Source organism: Lepidochelys kempii, chromosome 5, assembly GCF_965140265.1.
Source record: "Lepidochelys kempii isolate rLepKem1 chromosome 5, rLepKem1.hap2, whole genome shotgun sequence".
NCBI classification, from domain to species: Eukaryota; Metazoa; Chordata; order Testudines; family Cheloniidae; genus Lepidochelys; species Lepidochelys kempii.
The window spans coordinates 58274137-58289365 of NC_133260.1; the positions used below are offsets into that span (position 1 = coordinate 58274137).

At 39.9% G+C, this 15229-nt stretch overlaps 1 protein-coding gene across 3 annotated transcripts in view; it reads left to right on the forward strand.

Annotated features, from left to right (window-relative positions):
- The first annotated feature begins 1852 nt into the window (after window positions 1-1852).
- ADGRV1 (adhesion G protein-coupled receptor V1) overlaps window positions 1853-15229 on the forward strand; it is a 412710-nt gene continuing 399333 nt past the window's right edge. For 2 of the 3 annotated variants that reach the window (XM_073344461.1, XM_073344462.1), the window contains exon 1: window positions 1853-2124. In XM_073344461.1, the coding sequence (XP_073200562.1) occupies window positions 2043-2124 (82 nt within the window). In that variant the 5' untranslated portion in view covers window positions 1853-2042. The remainder of the gene's footprint in view (window positions 2125-15229) is intronic. The other variant, XM_073344463.1, reaches the window with a different exon arrangement.

Genomic DNA, 15229 nt, shown 5'->3' on the forward strand with positions numbered 1-15229 from the left:
TCCCCAAGTGCTTGTATGCCTATGTATAGGGCCCTACAAAATTTCTGGCCATGAAAAATGTGCCATGGACCATGAAATCCGGTCTCCCCAAGTTAAATATGGTCTTTTATGTGCTTTTACTCTATACTATGTAGATTTCATGGGGGAGACTAGTGTTTTTCAAATTGGGGGTCCTGACACAAAAGGGAGTTGCAGGGTTGTCAAAGGTTATTTTTTGAGGGGGTTGCAGAGTTGCAACCCTTACTTCTGTGCTGCTGCTGGCAGGGCACTGCCTTCAGAGCTGGGCAACAGTCAACAACCGCCTCTCTCCGGCTGCCCATCTCTGAAGGCAGCCCCCCGCCAGCAGCAGTGCAGAAGTAAGGGTGGCAACAGCATGCTACCCTTACTTCTGCGTGGCTGCCTTCAGAGCTGAGTGGACAGAGAGCGGCGGCTGCTGACTGAGGGCCCAGCTTTGTAGGCAGCAGTGCAGAAGTAAGGGTGGTAATACCACACCATGCCATCCTTACTTCTGCGCTGCTGCTGGTGGCAGTTCTCCCTTCAGAGCTGGGCTCCCAGCCAGCAGCCGCCGCTCTCCAGCGGCTCAGCTCTGAAGGCAGCGCCGCTGCCAGCAGCAGCACAGAAGTAAGGGTAGCAGTACCACAACCACCTCTACAAAAACTTTGCAACTCCCAGTTCCTTTTTGGGTCAGGACTACTACAATTATGACACTGTGAAATTTCAGATTTAAATAGTTGAAATCATGAAATTTACTAGTTTTAAAATCCTATGACCGTGAAATTGACCAAATGGACTGTGAATTGGGTAGGCCCTACCTATGTATATAGACCAGAGTTATATAGTGGACTAGGAGAACGTCGCTATCAATTTAGCAGTTTACGAATTAAAAGATTGCTGTATCTGGCAAAACTTACATCAGATATGTGTTTTTGCACTGCTTTTACACCAGAATGTGTCAGAATCTAGATTTTTCTAGTCTGTGAGGAGTGGTAATACGTTTATTTTGCTGAAGCAATCTCAGGACTTCAGGCCAAAAAATGGCAGAATCCAGCAGCTCCCAGGTGATGGCTATGTGTTTTTGCTGTGCAGTAGAGAAAGGATGCATTGTGGGTCTGGATTTTTGCGCTGGTATTAGAGCAGCTGCAATTCTCTGTCTAGTTGGTAGAAGTTTTCCGATGGGGGGAGGGGGGGAAACTAGCTTGGACGCAGCAGGATTCATATGTTGGATACATGTTTTTGTGGTACTCTGTCCCAGTTTGCAACAGGCGGCTTGGACTTTTTAGTGAAATAGGAAAAAATAAGTTTTTTCTTTAATTAGACAGTAAAATTGGAGTTAGTGGGGTTAATTTTTTTAGGATCTATCAGGAGGTAGGTACCAAATGTTTTTTTCCTAGTGCTAATTCGTCTGAAATGCATTAGAGTCCAGATTTTTTTCTAGTGAAGTAGGAAATGCTACACTATTTGGAGTGCACAGTTTGGGACTTCGGCAAGATCCTTTATTTCTGCCCCACTCCTGTGTCAGGCATGTTTTTGGTCAGGAAGCGCTTGGTGACGTAGAGATGGCTATGCTTGTTCTCTGTTTAGGCAGTGGCCTATGTGTGATGCAGCCAAAAAGTGTGGGACCTAGCAGGATCCAGGTTTGTGGGACGCTGCTGCACCAGGAAGCATCAAGGTGCAGATTTATTTATGTGGGTGCACGAGCAGCCCCTGTACTCATTGATGGTACAAGTTGAGGGCTTGGAGCCCAAACGTGGCTGGACACAGGTAGACCCCGCGTTGCCCTTGCCGCCTCCAGGGAAAACAACCGAGTTCCTGTTTATCTATGTGGAACAATGGCCTGGCCCACTTCCTTGCATCCCTGTGGGCAGCTACGCCGGGCGCTGAAGGGGCTGGTTCTGCTGAAGCTGGAATAGGGCAGGGACTATTGGCGGGGACAAGGCTCCGTCCTCCCACCCACCCCCTTCTCCCAGGGGGTGGGGAGGCAGCGGGAGGGCGGGGAGTGCCGGACGCAGCGCGGAGAGGAGGGAGGAGTAGGAGCCGGGAGCATGCATAATGTGCGAGCGGCAGCGAGTGCGCGGGCGGCTGGCGGAGTCCACAGGACGCGGATGCCCATGTCCCCAGGTCTAGGTAGGTTTGTTGCCCGTCTCTTCCCAGGGGGAGAGCGGGCCTTGCATTTGGAGCATCCTTCCTCAGCGGCAAAGCTCCCCCTGCTAGCTCTAGAGTTGTGCCAGCAGCACTTGTTGCCGCAGGGAGAGGCTTTCTGGCTGTGGACAGAGCTGGGCTTGGAGCTCGCCCTGCATGGCTGCTGGGGAATAGAGTCTGCTGAGGTGTCTAAGTGTCCTGGCGAGCGGCTCCTCTTTCTCTTCACTGGGCTAGAGCAGCAGACAGCTGCGCTTCCAAGGGAGACCCGTGTTCCCGGGAGATCACAACAGGCAGAAGAAACTCAGCCTGATAGGTCCCAAGCCCGGGAGCGATTTGGTATTTAATACCCTGAAAACTACGCAACAAAACATCAGTTTGACTATTTTCAAAGGAGTGAGAATAAAATCAAAACAGACTGGGGGAACTTCTCCCATATTTGTTTGCACTGTGTACAGCTCAGCAAAACAAAGCGGGTGTGTGTGTGTGTGTGGGGGGGGGGGAATAAAACTTGGCCAACGAGCATCCCATGATAGAATTAATTTGCAAATAATAACAAAATAAATGAAAATGGAATAGCTTGGGTGTTTAAAAAGGTTACCCTTCTACAGCTTTTTGATGTATTCATTTTGTATGAATTATTGTAGAACCCACTCTGGCTAAACCAGATAAACTGTAGTTCAAATTTAATAGGAACTACATGCCAGATCTTCACTAGGGTTTTTTAAATGTGTCTCTAGTAGATTTACAATATAGATAGATTTGGTGTGGCATGCAAATTATTATTGTGATACACTATTTGGACAGCATCCAAAAGTGTGCTTTGTGCTTCTAATATACATTGTGCACATGTTATAAATACATATCTACTTGGAACTATTCTATCAGTTAAATGATAGGCATTTAGAAGAAAACTTATGCATTAGTACAGTGTAATAACCAAAGATACATACATTCAGAAACTAGATTACCCATCTTTTAAACTAAAATAACCTATCCCACAAAAATGTACTCAGTATTTACATGCACACTGAGGGCCATTTGGGGAGAGGGGGATTAGAAGGGTTTAAATAATATTAAGGATGCAACTGAAAATGTCCAGCTATCAGGAAATTTAAAGATAAAACTAACATTCCATACAAGTATTTTTTAAACCATGTCATGACTTCAGGACGAAGTATTAGTCAAAAGCCAGGAAAATTAAGACATTTGTTTCTTAATCTTAATGCTATTTAAACACAAAGTCAAGAAATCAATGACATCATAGTTAGTTTACATCTGAGTGAGCATACTGGTATCAAAAGTGCAGGCTTATCACCTTGGTTTGGGAGTTGGATCCTGTTCATACTGAAATCAATGGGAAAACTGCCATTAGCTTTCTGGGATTAGGGCTGGACTTTTTCTTTGGGCTAGCAAAATAATGAGGGCTCAAAAATAATATATTTTGGATATTGAAGAACTGCCAGCAAATATATGAACTTGATCCTGAAATCCTAATGCAGATAAAACACCCATTGAAATGGTGGGGAGCTTTAGTGGAATAAAGGTTTCAGAATCAGGCCTAAAAAGTGTCCTTTTATTATTAACATTTTGTGCTTTTTTAAAAATTAGAAGTCTGAGCCAAATATAGGAAAGGTTTAAAGCTATATGACACGCATAGCATCATTTTATTTAAAATAGTGAGGGTCTAGTTTATTTGCTTGAGAGGCTCATAGGTTTCCATTAAAAACCCCTCTCAGATATAGGACTCAATCCTGTAAATGCTTACACACTTGAGTAACTTTACTCACACAAGTAGTTACAGAGGGCTTGATCTTGCAAACACTTACACATGTGCTGTCCTTTACTTATGTGAGTAGCACAAGTTACTACAATGGAGCAACTTGCATGAGTAAAGTTAATCAAGTACAGAAGTGCTGCAGAATCTGGTTCATAGATATTAATGGAATTACTAATATTAGTAAAGTTACTGACATATGTATATTTCTATAGGATTTGGGCCATAAGCTGTAACCAATTATGGTAATTTCGAGAAAATGTATTGATAATGCAAAAAATCACCTTTTGGAGTGGTACTCCCACTATTGTCAGAAATTAGAACGTGGGTAAAGAAGAGATTAATACTGAATTATTATTGCTTATGTATTGTATTTTGAAATATTTGATACCTAACGTGAATATAATTTTAATAAAATACTTAACATTTTAAAATGAAAGCTGTAATTGAAAATGTCTTTTGAAATGTCTGTTGAAAAAGTTCAATAGAGATGGACCTACTAAACTTGTCTTGAGTACTTGTGAAGATCTCTTAGCCTAACATGGTTTTATAGGTATTAACAAACTGTGTGCTCTCCATTGGATTCTTGCTATTATATAAAATAGAATGTTTAAGATAATTTAACTTCATTTTATTGCTGGATAACACTTCTCTCTCTTATTTGCTCTTACTGAGTGCCCTTTTACAATGTGTTCTTAGTATTTCTGTCACTGTATAAATTTTCCTTTAAGAAATATAAAGAATATTACATCCTAAATATAATTAGGAGGGAGCAAGTATGAATTATTACGTGAAAACTCTTCATACACATTGTACTAGGCCCTGAACCTGCATAAACTTAAGCTCATGCATCATGTTACACACATGAGTATTCCTATTGACTGCAGTGGTACTATTCACTTGCATAAAGTTACACATGTACTTAAGTCTTTGCGGGATCAGAGCCTTAGATTATAACCACTGTTGGACAGAATACTTCTCCCATCCAAAAAAGCACAGTTAAGCATTGCTTGCTATGCTTAACACCCTCATTGTCAAATTCATGTTTATAGATCTGATGCTGTGAATTTCAGATATTCAGTGGAGTTCCAGCAATTCAGAGAAAGTTCACATTTTATCAAGAGAAGTATGTTAGTTTTTTGAGGGAAAGAGATTGACATGGTGAATAACTGGTATGTTATACAACCTAATCCAGGTGGGACATTGTTACCTTTTCACTTTGAAAACTACAGTTGACTAATGAATGAGCCTCTTCCTGTAAAGTCTTACTCACACAAGAAGTCCTGACTCAAGCAAGTAGTTCTATTGAAATTGAGTAAAGACTTTGTGCATGAATGAGATTTTGCAGGATTCGGCTCATGGGATCAGTAGGAATTGTTAAATGGCTATAGCAAGAGGCTGAAAACTAGAGATGCTACAGTGTTTCAAATCTTAAAAAAAAACAAAACAAACCCACAACCCTAAATGCTGACTCATTGCTTGACTTATTAATATTTTCTTGAAAACTATTAAAATTGTTTTATAACTCACCAAATGTTGCAATTTGTTATAAATAACAAGTGTTGATTTAAACAGGCAAGAAGCTGATTGAATACTTGAATTTATCTGGCAAAATGAAATACAATGAAATGCACGGTCTATACACATTTTGAATTTTGTGATAGTGGATTTTTCAATATGTTGACAAGAAAATTCCCTCTAAAATGCCATAGTATTATCTCTTTATATGTTAAGATATTTTGATATTGTGTCAGTTGTATTTTTCCAAGTTAAAGTACAGTTATGTAAATCAGGGTTTGCATTCTTTATTTGCTAGCAAAAGAAGCTATTTCTTTCCCCCGTCACTTCTCCAGGCCTCATCCTATATATTTGGGGCTTTGAACTGTTTCAAGCTTTACTTTATTAGGGATTTAACATGCTCTTAATTCAGCCATCTGTTATGGGTTTGGCACACCAACAGATCTGAGGTACTGGTCAGAGGCGAGCGGTAGAAATTTCCCACATTTTTAAAGGTTAGGGAAAGAACTACCTTTATGAATAGATTTTGAATAATTCTCAGCGAGACAGTGGTGCAGAAGTGGGGTAAAAAATGTGTGTCATTCTCTGAAGCACAAGGTCCTCTGTCTGTCTTTAGCTTTGCTGAAAAGCAATTAGCATTTCAACCAGCCAATTTGGTTACATGCAATGAAGTACTTGGGTTTGTAATTTGCTGCTCTCGGCTTGGTGCTGTTGAGAACTAGCCCCATGTAATCCTCTCAAAGTACCTTTCTTTCCAGCCTAGTTATTGTTGCTGGTCTTAAATAACTACTCAACAAAGAGATTTCCTTGTCTTCAGCTACAGGGTGCTATCGGGCAAGGAAAATTAAATACCCAGCTAATAAGGGAATATTATAATTATTAAATAGTCATTATTAAATTGTGGCACAGGTTAAAAGCTTTAGAAAAGTTTTAAAAAACCCCAAACCACTCAACAAAGATAATGTGAGGAGTCTTTGAATCCAGACAGCTTTTGCTTTCAGAGCTCCCTTCAGTACACAGAACTTTATCATTTGTATGATTTAAAAACAGATTGCAGAGATGTAAATGATTAATTCATAGTATAGATTGGAGAGGAGGCCTTGTATTTTTTTCTTCTATGGAGAGGTATTGTTTTGGGGCCTTTGTTAAAGACAGATCTATAGAAAAAATCCTCTTCTTTGCTTCCCTGTAATAACAAATGAAATATATTTAATCAAATAATTGATGCACATATTGATATATTTCTGTAATTTAGTATAAATATTCAATACAAGTGTTAATATTTAAGAATATATTTTTTTGTTATGAGTGATTTATTTTTGTGATTAGGGTAACACATTAATTTGCTGTGTAGCTCATACATGCTTATTCCTTTGTAAGGAACCACAATACATAGCTATAATTCTTTTGTCAGTTCACTTGAAATAATACCCTTTAATCCATGTCACGAGGCTATAATTCACGTCTGTTCACCTGGCAAATCTTTTTTTCTATAAACTTATTATGTAAGAAGCAATAGTCAAGGTTGTTTATTTTTATTTTTCAAGCTTTCCGGCATGAGAGATAAATTATGAATATGCACTAAAGTATCCAGTAATATGATATGCATGCAATGTATGGCTCAGCCAGGCAAACAGTAATTAGAGATATAAATTTTGTCCTCATATTCAAATTTAAATTTTAAGGGGGTGACAGATACCTCCAAATTCAAGGTACAAATGGAAATTATTCCGAAGTCCAAGGGCCAGAGCTTCAGTTTGTGTAAAATGGCATAGCTCCATTGAATCCAGTGGAACTATATCAGTTTACACCAGCTTAGTTTCTGGCACCAGTATTTAAGGGCCTGATTCTGGGATGTGCTGAGCACTTGCAATTCCTTCTATAATTCATGGTAGCTGTGGGTCAGCATCTGTAATGACCAAGACGTTATGCAGCTGTTTGGTCAATTGTGTAAGAAGCCATGTGAGAGAGATACAACAGAATAGAAACTGGCTAAGTGTGAGGGGTGGGGATTGCATGTTTTGTGGGAGATAGGAGGCCTCTAAGGGAATGTCTACACTGTAGTTAGACATCCACGGCTGACCCATGCCAGCTGACTCAAGCTCGCAGGGCTTGGACTAAGGGGCTGTTTAACTGTGGTGTAGACATTAGCGCTTGGGCTGCAGCCCAAGCTCTGAGACTCTCCCACCTCACAGGGTCTTAGAGCCTGGGCTCCAGCCCAAGCCCAAATGTCTACTAGTCTGACCAGATGTCCTGATTTTATAGGGACAGTCCCTATTTTTGGGTCTTTTTCTTATATAGGCTCCTATTATCCCCCCACCCCCTGTCCCGATTTTTCACATTTGCTGTCTGGTCACCCTAATGTCTACACCGTGGTTAAACAGCCCCTTCTCCTGAGCCCTGCAGGCCCAAGTCAGTTGGCATGGGCCAGCCACTGGTTGTTAATTGCAGTGTAAACATAGTCTCAGTTAAGTGAAAAGCACATCCACCCCACTTCTTTTGAGAGGAAGAATGCCACCTATGTTGTGCCATGTCTGGGTTGCCCTGGCATTGCAAACCTTTGAGTGAGTAATTTTTACAAATGTGAGATGTCCACTGACTTCAGTGTGACTACTTGTGTGAAACAGGATTATTTGCATGAGAATGAGGGTTTGCTGGAATGGGATCCTTCTATGGGACTTGCCTTTCGCTTCAGTGATAGGTATGTACATGACAAAAATACTACAAGCTATATTGCCAATTGTTGCAGTACTATAGCATATTTATCTGTTACAATATATGGTATTACTGGGTTTTGGATATAGCTACACATGGACAGATTCTGATCTCACTTGCTTCAGTGTAGATCAGGAGTAGATCAGTTGAAATCATTGGAGTTGTACTGGTGTAAGCTTACTATAAATGAATCAGAATCAAACCCATGTTATTTCTTGATAAAAGAATGTTGTTTTAGCAGATTTCAGCCGAAGCTTGATTGTTTATCACACAGGATCAGATTCTGATCTCTGGTATAAATATGGAATAACTCCAGTTGGGTAAGTTCCATTGGAATCACTCTGGATTTAACTTTGAATAACTGAGATCAGAATCTGGCCCTTAATCCTAATCATAATTATTATATGGTTCTGTGGGATGCCCAGTAAGGTTACGATTAGGAAGTCTATTCAGAACAGGTTATAAGGTATCCACAAATGTTTGTAATTAAAGACCTATGCTCTGTATGAACAATTTTTTTGCGTGCTTGCCATTGGCAAGGCAAAGAGCTCAATAAGTGAGTTTAGCAGTGTCTGATAATTTGGCACTTCATTCTGTGCTCTGCCTTAAGAAAGTAGGCAGAGCAGATAAGTTGAACCTTGCAGACCCCTGAGCTCTACCTGACTTATAAGACAAAGCTCATTTCTCCTGAGATCCTTATAAGCTTAAGGAATACTAACAGCACATGAAAGGAACATCCATCCCCTTTTGAGAGGATAAAGAAAAAAGCCACCAGAAAGTACAAAAGCAGAATATGAATTGCAATGGTCCCACTTCCCTCACTTTGAACAAGGAACAGAGGGAGGAGAAGATGGCATTCACCTCTCTCCCATTAGCTTCAAGGAAGAGGCTGGGATGCTTTGGCCTTTCCATCAGAGTTCTACCTCTAGATTCAGCTGGGAGACCTCACCATCTTTAGTATGGGTTCCTGGCTAGTACAGTAGATTTAGTTAGCTGGCTAAGAGGGTTAGCTTCCTGGCCAGTAGATATGAATGTGATGAAAGGTTGCTCAAACTCCTTTCCTCGGGACAATATTTATACAATGAAGGATGAGTGTCCTCTTTAAGGGACTTAATTGAGAGAAAGAGGTTTTTCATATAGAAATACTTTCAGGTACATTAAACTAGCTGTAGCTCCATTCTCCGTGCTACATGTCAAGTTAGTGAGTTTTCGTAAAGTTTTAAAGAGGCCTGCAGTTATGGTAAAAAGCTGTTGTTCAGGAGAGTAATTGCCTAATATTTGTGTAATTAAAAATAATCTCCTTCAAATGCAAATAAGCCCTCCTGAAAACTGAGACGGGAGCCTGCTAGTGCTCCATCATGGCAGCAGTACTTGGTGGGCAGCATGAAGCCACTGAGTTGGGAGTTTTGGGACAGTCGAAGCCAGTTGAGAGCTCCCTGCAGCTGGCAATGTGTGTGTATACGTGGGGCCAGGTCAAGTGTTTCCCAATATTTTGCATTAAAAAGGGGAGAACAGGCACCTGTGAGCGATGCTCCCTGCAGCAAAGAGGGAAGGAGGGTCGGCAGAAGCTAGGATATAAACAGCCTTCTGAGACAGAAGCTAGGGGGCAGGGCCCCCAAATAATATGCATGAAAAAATGGGATACTGACAGTCTCCCACAAAATGTTACATCCATCAGAGGAGTCCAGAATGGGGAAGAGGGGAGCAAAGAGAGAAGCAACCAACCTGGCTGCTTGGTCTTTTATAACTCTCCTGCTTCCTCTGTTTTGCAGCAGGTAGAGGCATCAGGCTTCTCTCGAGGTATTGGGATGTCATTCTGAAGTAGTGACATGGAAGCACTGTCTGGTCAGCCCTCTTCCATCAAAGTAAGGGATTTATTTCTCCACCCTCCACCCCCCCAGGCTCACGGGGGAAAGGGGCTGGGACAATACACCCTATTCAAATGCCAGGTTTTGCTGGCACACACATTGTGTCCTCCTTTGAAAATTTGGTCCTTAATATTGACAGCTGAGCTAGTGAAGCTGTGAGGTCAAAAGAGAAACATTCTGATAAGCCTTAAATACAGAAACTCCTTTCCTGTTATATTACTGGCAACATAGGAAACTCTATGAATGTATCCGATGAAGTGAGCTGTAGCTCACGAAAGCTTATGCTCAAATAAATTTGTTAGTCTCTAAGGTGCCACAAGTACTCCTTTTTTTTATAGGAAACTCTGAATCTTAATGAACTGATATTATTACAATTCATATGATTTTATAATATTATGCTTCATAATGTTTGTAAAGTTCAGTGCTGGAAACCAGGAGTTCTTGTTTTATCTCAACAACAAGTTCAGCAAAGGTGGTGACATTGTAAGCCTTCCTGCACAGTTCCAACCTAGTGTGCTTCAGCCGTGCTCTGGAGAAACTGCCTTTAAGGATGAAAGAGCAGTTCTGACTCCACACTGATTCAGGAAAAGATCCTGCAGGGTGCACAGTGGAACAAACCCAGTTGAGGATAGGGTACTGTCTGGCAGCCCGAGATGGCCATCATGCTGCTCACACTGCAGAGTAGCACACAAGCCATTCTTTTGAGGTTCTGCTTGGCTGGGTGTATAGTAGTTGAGTTGTGGTAATGGGGACAGATAGGAAGGAATGTGATAAATGCTATAACCTTGATGTGCTATACCTATACACTTTAGTAATCCTGAGTACAATGTGAAAGTAAGCAATACAAAATAGTCACAGATCTGAAGAGATCGATCCACTCTAAAACATCTACCTATATCCCCTACCATCTTCCCCTCACCATCAGCCATGCTAGGTCTGACAGCTAGTCTTGGCTCCAGATGCTTATCTCCTTTTGCTTCCCCCATTCATGATCTCTTCTCTCCTCTCTTCTCTCTTCCTAGTTGGCTATCCTGCACTGTCCTTCTCCTTTAATGTCGGTTTATGACCTGGCTACTGCCTTTTCAAGTTCAGATCCCTTCATTGCTGTTTCCCATTCCATGTTGATCCTTTCTCACAGACTGAGTGTGTGCCACCATCCTCCAGAGTCCCCACCCCAGAGAAAGTGAGTGGTGCCTTCCATTTTAAAAGCTTTTGATTATCAAATGTAAAAGTCAGAGTATAAAAATCTGTGGAAAAGACCTTCTAAAGTTAAATTGAAAAAAACTAAATTTATGTTGTTGATTTGGTGATTGGGAGAAATTCAGCATTGTAAAGTTTGAGCATAAGGCAATCTTCACTACCCTCACCCCTTGATCTGCACCATTGACTTCAGTGGAATAGCTCACAATGTGTAGAGCTAAGAATGTTGTAAGTCTTTGCGGTATCAGGGCCCAGAAGCAAAACGCAGCGTAACTGAAGTCCAATCTTAGAATAATTTGATGTGATCTTAGAAACGTAGGTGCAAGAATGGGCAATATTTTCTTCTGAAAGGTTATGAATAATATGTGAGTAAAAGGAGCCACAGAGAAAATAACAGTACAAAGTATCAGAAAAGCTTGTATGCTTTTGGGGCATCTGGCTTGCACGTCTTTGAAGTGAAAACCATGTCATCAAACCGCTATTCAACTATGGCATCTCCTAAGGCAGCACTGACATTGTGAAGTGTGGTAGTTTAAAACCAGTGTGTGACATTCTTTCAATTTAATGAAATGCATACCCAGACTGCATTAATGCTTTTTTTGTAACATGCTATTTGGTGACAGTAAACATGAATTGTCAGAGGGAGCAGAACAGGGGTGATATGGTCTATGACTTATTTGTGATTTATGACGTTTTAGAAAATATTTTATAGGATCAGTAAGTAATCTTTCCTATCCTACACTGGGAGTTTTCTCTTTCTGTAGAAACATAAATGTGCTCCAGAAAATGCTATATTTATCTAAGAAACTGTGTGTTACCTGCTAAGTAGCATTACTTTTTAAAAAGTCCTTTGATTTTTACATTGAATGTCTAACAAGGGTGTAATTTTGGGATTTACAGGATCCTTCACTGTCTTTAAAAGTCTGTTATTTTCTTTTGAGACCTATTTTTAAATATTCTTGGTTATATAAACCCTTAGAATAAGCCCATTCATTTTTAGTATCCAGGATTACAATGTGTAACATCATTTGAAGCTACTATTGACACTGTAAATCTCTATTTGCTATGGCTCTATCAAGCCCAAATTGACCTTCACAGCTGTTGGCCCATTGAGGTTCTATTTGACTTCCTAGGCTACAGAGTCACAAAGGCTGTTTAGACCCCTTTTCTTAAAGATTTGTTATATTCTCCCTTCCCCCCACACTCAGTAGCAGTTGTGGCAATGTATGTTATATTTTTATGTGATTTGAATCTTGTCTTCAAATTCCTTCTCACTCAGTCCTCTAAAAAGCAATACTCCTATTAAAGGATGCAAGGTGGCAGAATTGGACCCAATAAATATTAGTAATTTAGCAGCATTGCAGGATGGAATGTATTATCTATTAAAAGTTTAGTATTTTTACTGTGGAAAAACTACAGTAGTTTCAATATAAATATGAAAAGTCAAAGATAAAATTACCAATATTAATATGGTACAATAGGTAAAAAAGATGTATAATTCTTGTCACAGAAAAAAATAATTTAGGCCCAATCCTGCAAAGACACTTGATGCAATATGATTAGTATGGGACCCACTCACTGTGTGTATAGTTCAGCACATGTGTAAATCTTTGCAGGATCAGAGGAGTCAGTATATAAATCATGACCAGCATTTTATAAGGTAAAGTATCATGAGCTATACTGGCTCCTTGCATAATATTTTGAGTCCCATGAGCTGAACTGTTCAAGTTTTGATTTACATTACTTTTACTAGCTGTAATATTTTAAAGTTGGTTTAATATGCACAGAGATAAAGGTCATTTCTGGCAGGTTGCACACAATAAATCATAGTTCAAATAATTTAATGAGGAAGAATTCTCACCTACTGAATAATTGATGGCATGATTATGAAACCTCTCTTGTTCCACAGGAGTAATCCTATAGTTTTAGAAAGTCCCCTAGTAGAGGTAATAGAATTCAAGTAATTCTAAACTTTATAACCTTGCCCCCTAAGGATCATATTTTCAGTATTATTTACTTGCAGCACACACCATGGGAAGCTACTTGCTAAGTCTACGACAAGGTAACAGCTGAAGCGAAAAGGTCAACAGACTCTTCAGTTGCATATAGAAGATGCCTGCATTTGCAGACTATGTAATTGTCTCAAAGTTTACAAAGGTTACACTGACTATTCACATTCAAGCTGTAATATAGGCACTCAAGATAACATTTATACTCTGGAGAGCAATTTAGGGTAGAGACCAATACACATCACTTTTAGGTTAGTCGTAGTCAGCTTTCTTGTTGTCCTGTGAGGTGCCTAGAGTCTTCTACTCTAATAGAAATGGCAGGATTGGGTTTTCATTCATAATCTTTATTTTTTTGCTCTGTCCTTTTTGTCCTCAATGATTTTGTTTTTGTTTTTTTTGTGTCAGACCATCTCATAGTTAAATTGATAGGTATCAGTAGGTGACTAATGTGGGTCATCTTCCTACAGAGTCACAGTAATATAGGAATTGCCTTACTTCATCTGACCAGTTGTCTATCTAGTCCAGCATTCTGTCCCTGACTGTGTTCAATACCTGATGCTTCAGGCAAAGATGCAAGAAACCCTATACTAAGCAGTTATGGGGTAACCTGCCCATAAGGGAAGTTTTATCCTAATTCCCATTGTTTAGAAGTTTGTTTTTATATCCCTTCCAAAACTTTTTAAGTTTTAATTTAGTTGAAATCATATTGCTGTAACTCTGGATCCTGTAAGTGTGAGTTGTTTGTTCAATGAGTGTCATCATATCTCTTTAAAGTGGCTCTTCTTCCTTGACACCATTTTCCTGTGCTTGGAAAGTTACCTCATAAAGGCAGATTGTGACAGACCCTTGCATAGGTGTGCATGGGGAAAGGAGTGTATGAAGAACCTCCCTTCTTGTTGCATGCCCCATGCAAGGGTTGTAACAATTGCAGACCTTGAGCTTGAGGGCAATTCATTCACTGCTCCCTTCATGCAGACATGGGGGTGTACATACTTGAAAGAGGTTGAGGAGGAGTGGGGTGGAGGAGTTGGGGTTGCTGGCCAGTCCGTAATGTAGATAATATTGAAACTCGGGGGGCTGATCCTGAAAGCCTTTTACATGCAGAACTCTCATTTAAAATCCATGGGAGTTCTGCAAATGAAAGGCTTGTGGGATTGTACCCATGGTAATAAAGATTCAGTTTGTGGTGGGGTGAAATTCCTCAAGCAAAAAATATTTTATTGGGTGACATTCTTATCAGAAATAATTAAACACATTTCAAATGGGTTGTAAAATGGATCATTTGTTTCATCGGGATGATGGCTGCTCCGTCCCTGATTTTGTCTTCCGGATAATATCTGTCTGTGTGTTTTCATTACCCAGCTGTTCCCAAGATGGTGTTCAATAGAGCTGAGTGAATAACTTATTACTAATAATTTAAACAAACAATCTTGTCTTTTTTTTCCTGTTTGTAAATTTTATGTGACAAGGTTGTAATTTTCTTGAGTTTATTTATTGTTCAAAATTATTCAATACATGATTTCTGTGAATTATTCTTGGCCTGTAGCTTGTTTTCAGTTCATTGTGAATACACAGTGCAATATTCATCCCATTTTGACTGGACACTGATCACATTGATCCTGCAATAAGTTCTGCTTGGGCAGAGCCCTGGGTCTGTGTGAAGCTTCATTTTTTCAGAGATCTGCCTGTGCAAAGTTCATTGCAAGATTAGGGCAATCACAGATTTCTTTTACCTTACTGGATGAGCATAGTTTTTAGAACCACAGGCATTCTTTGAATACATCCTGATTTAAAATTTGATACTCACTTTTCACAAACATTCAAAATGCGCTCTCTGTGTCAATAACCATTCTTGTCAGCACATTCATTTCTTAGAACATGTGTGAATTGCCATTTCACAAGAAAATCGTTGGTATGTTGTGGAGAGAGATCTAAAAATAAAATTATAATACTGTTCTCGTCAGCTGAAGGAACTCTATCTAAAAAAAAATTGTCTCCATTGGGGA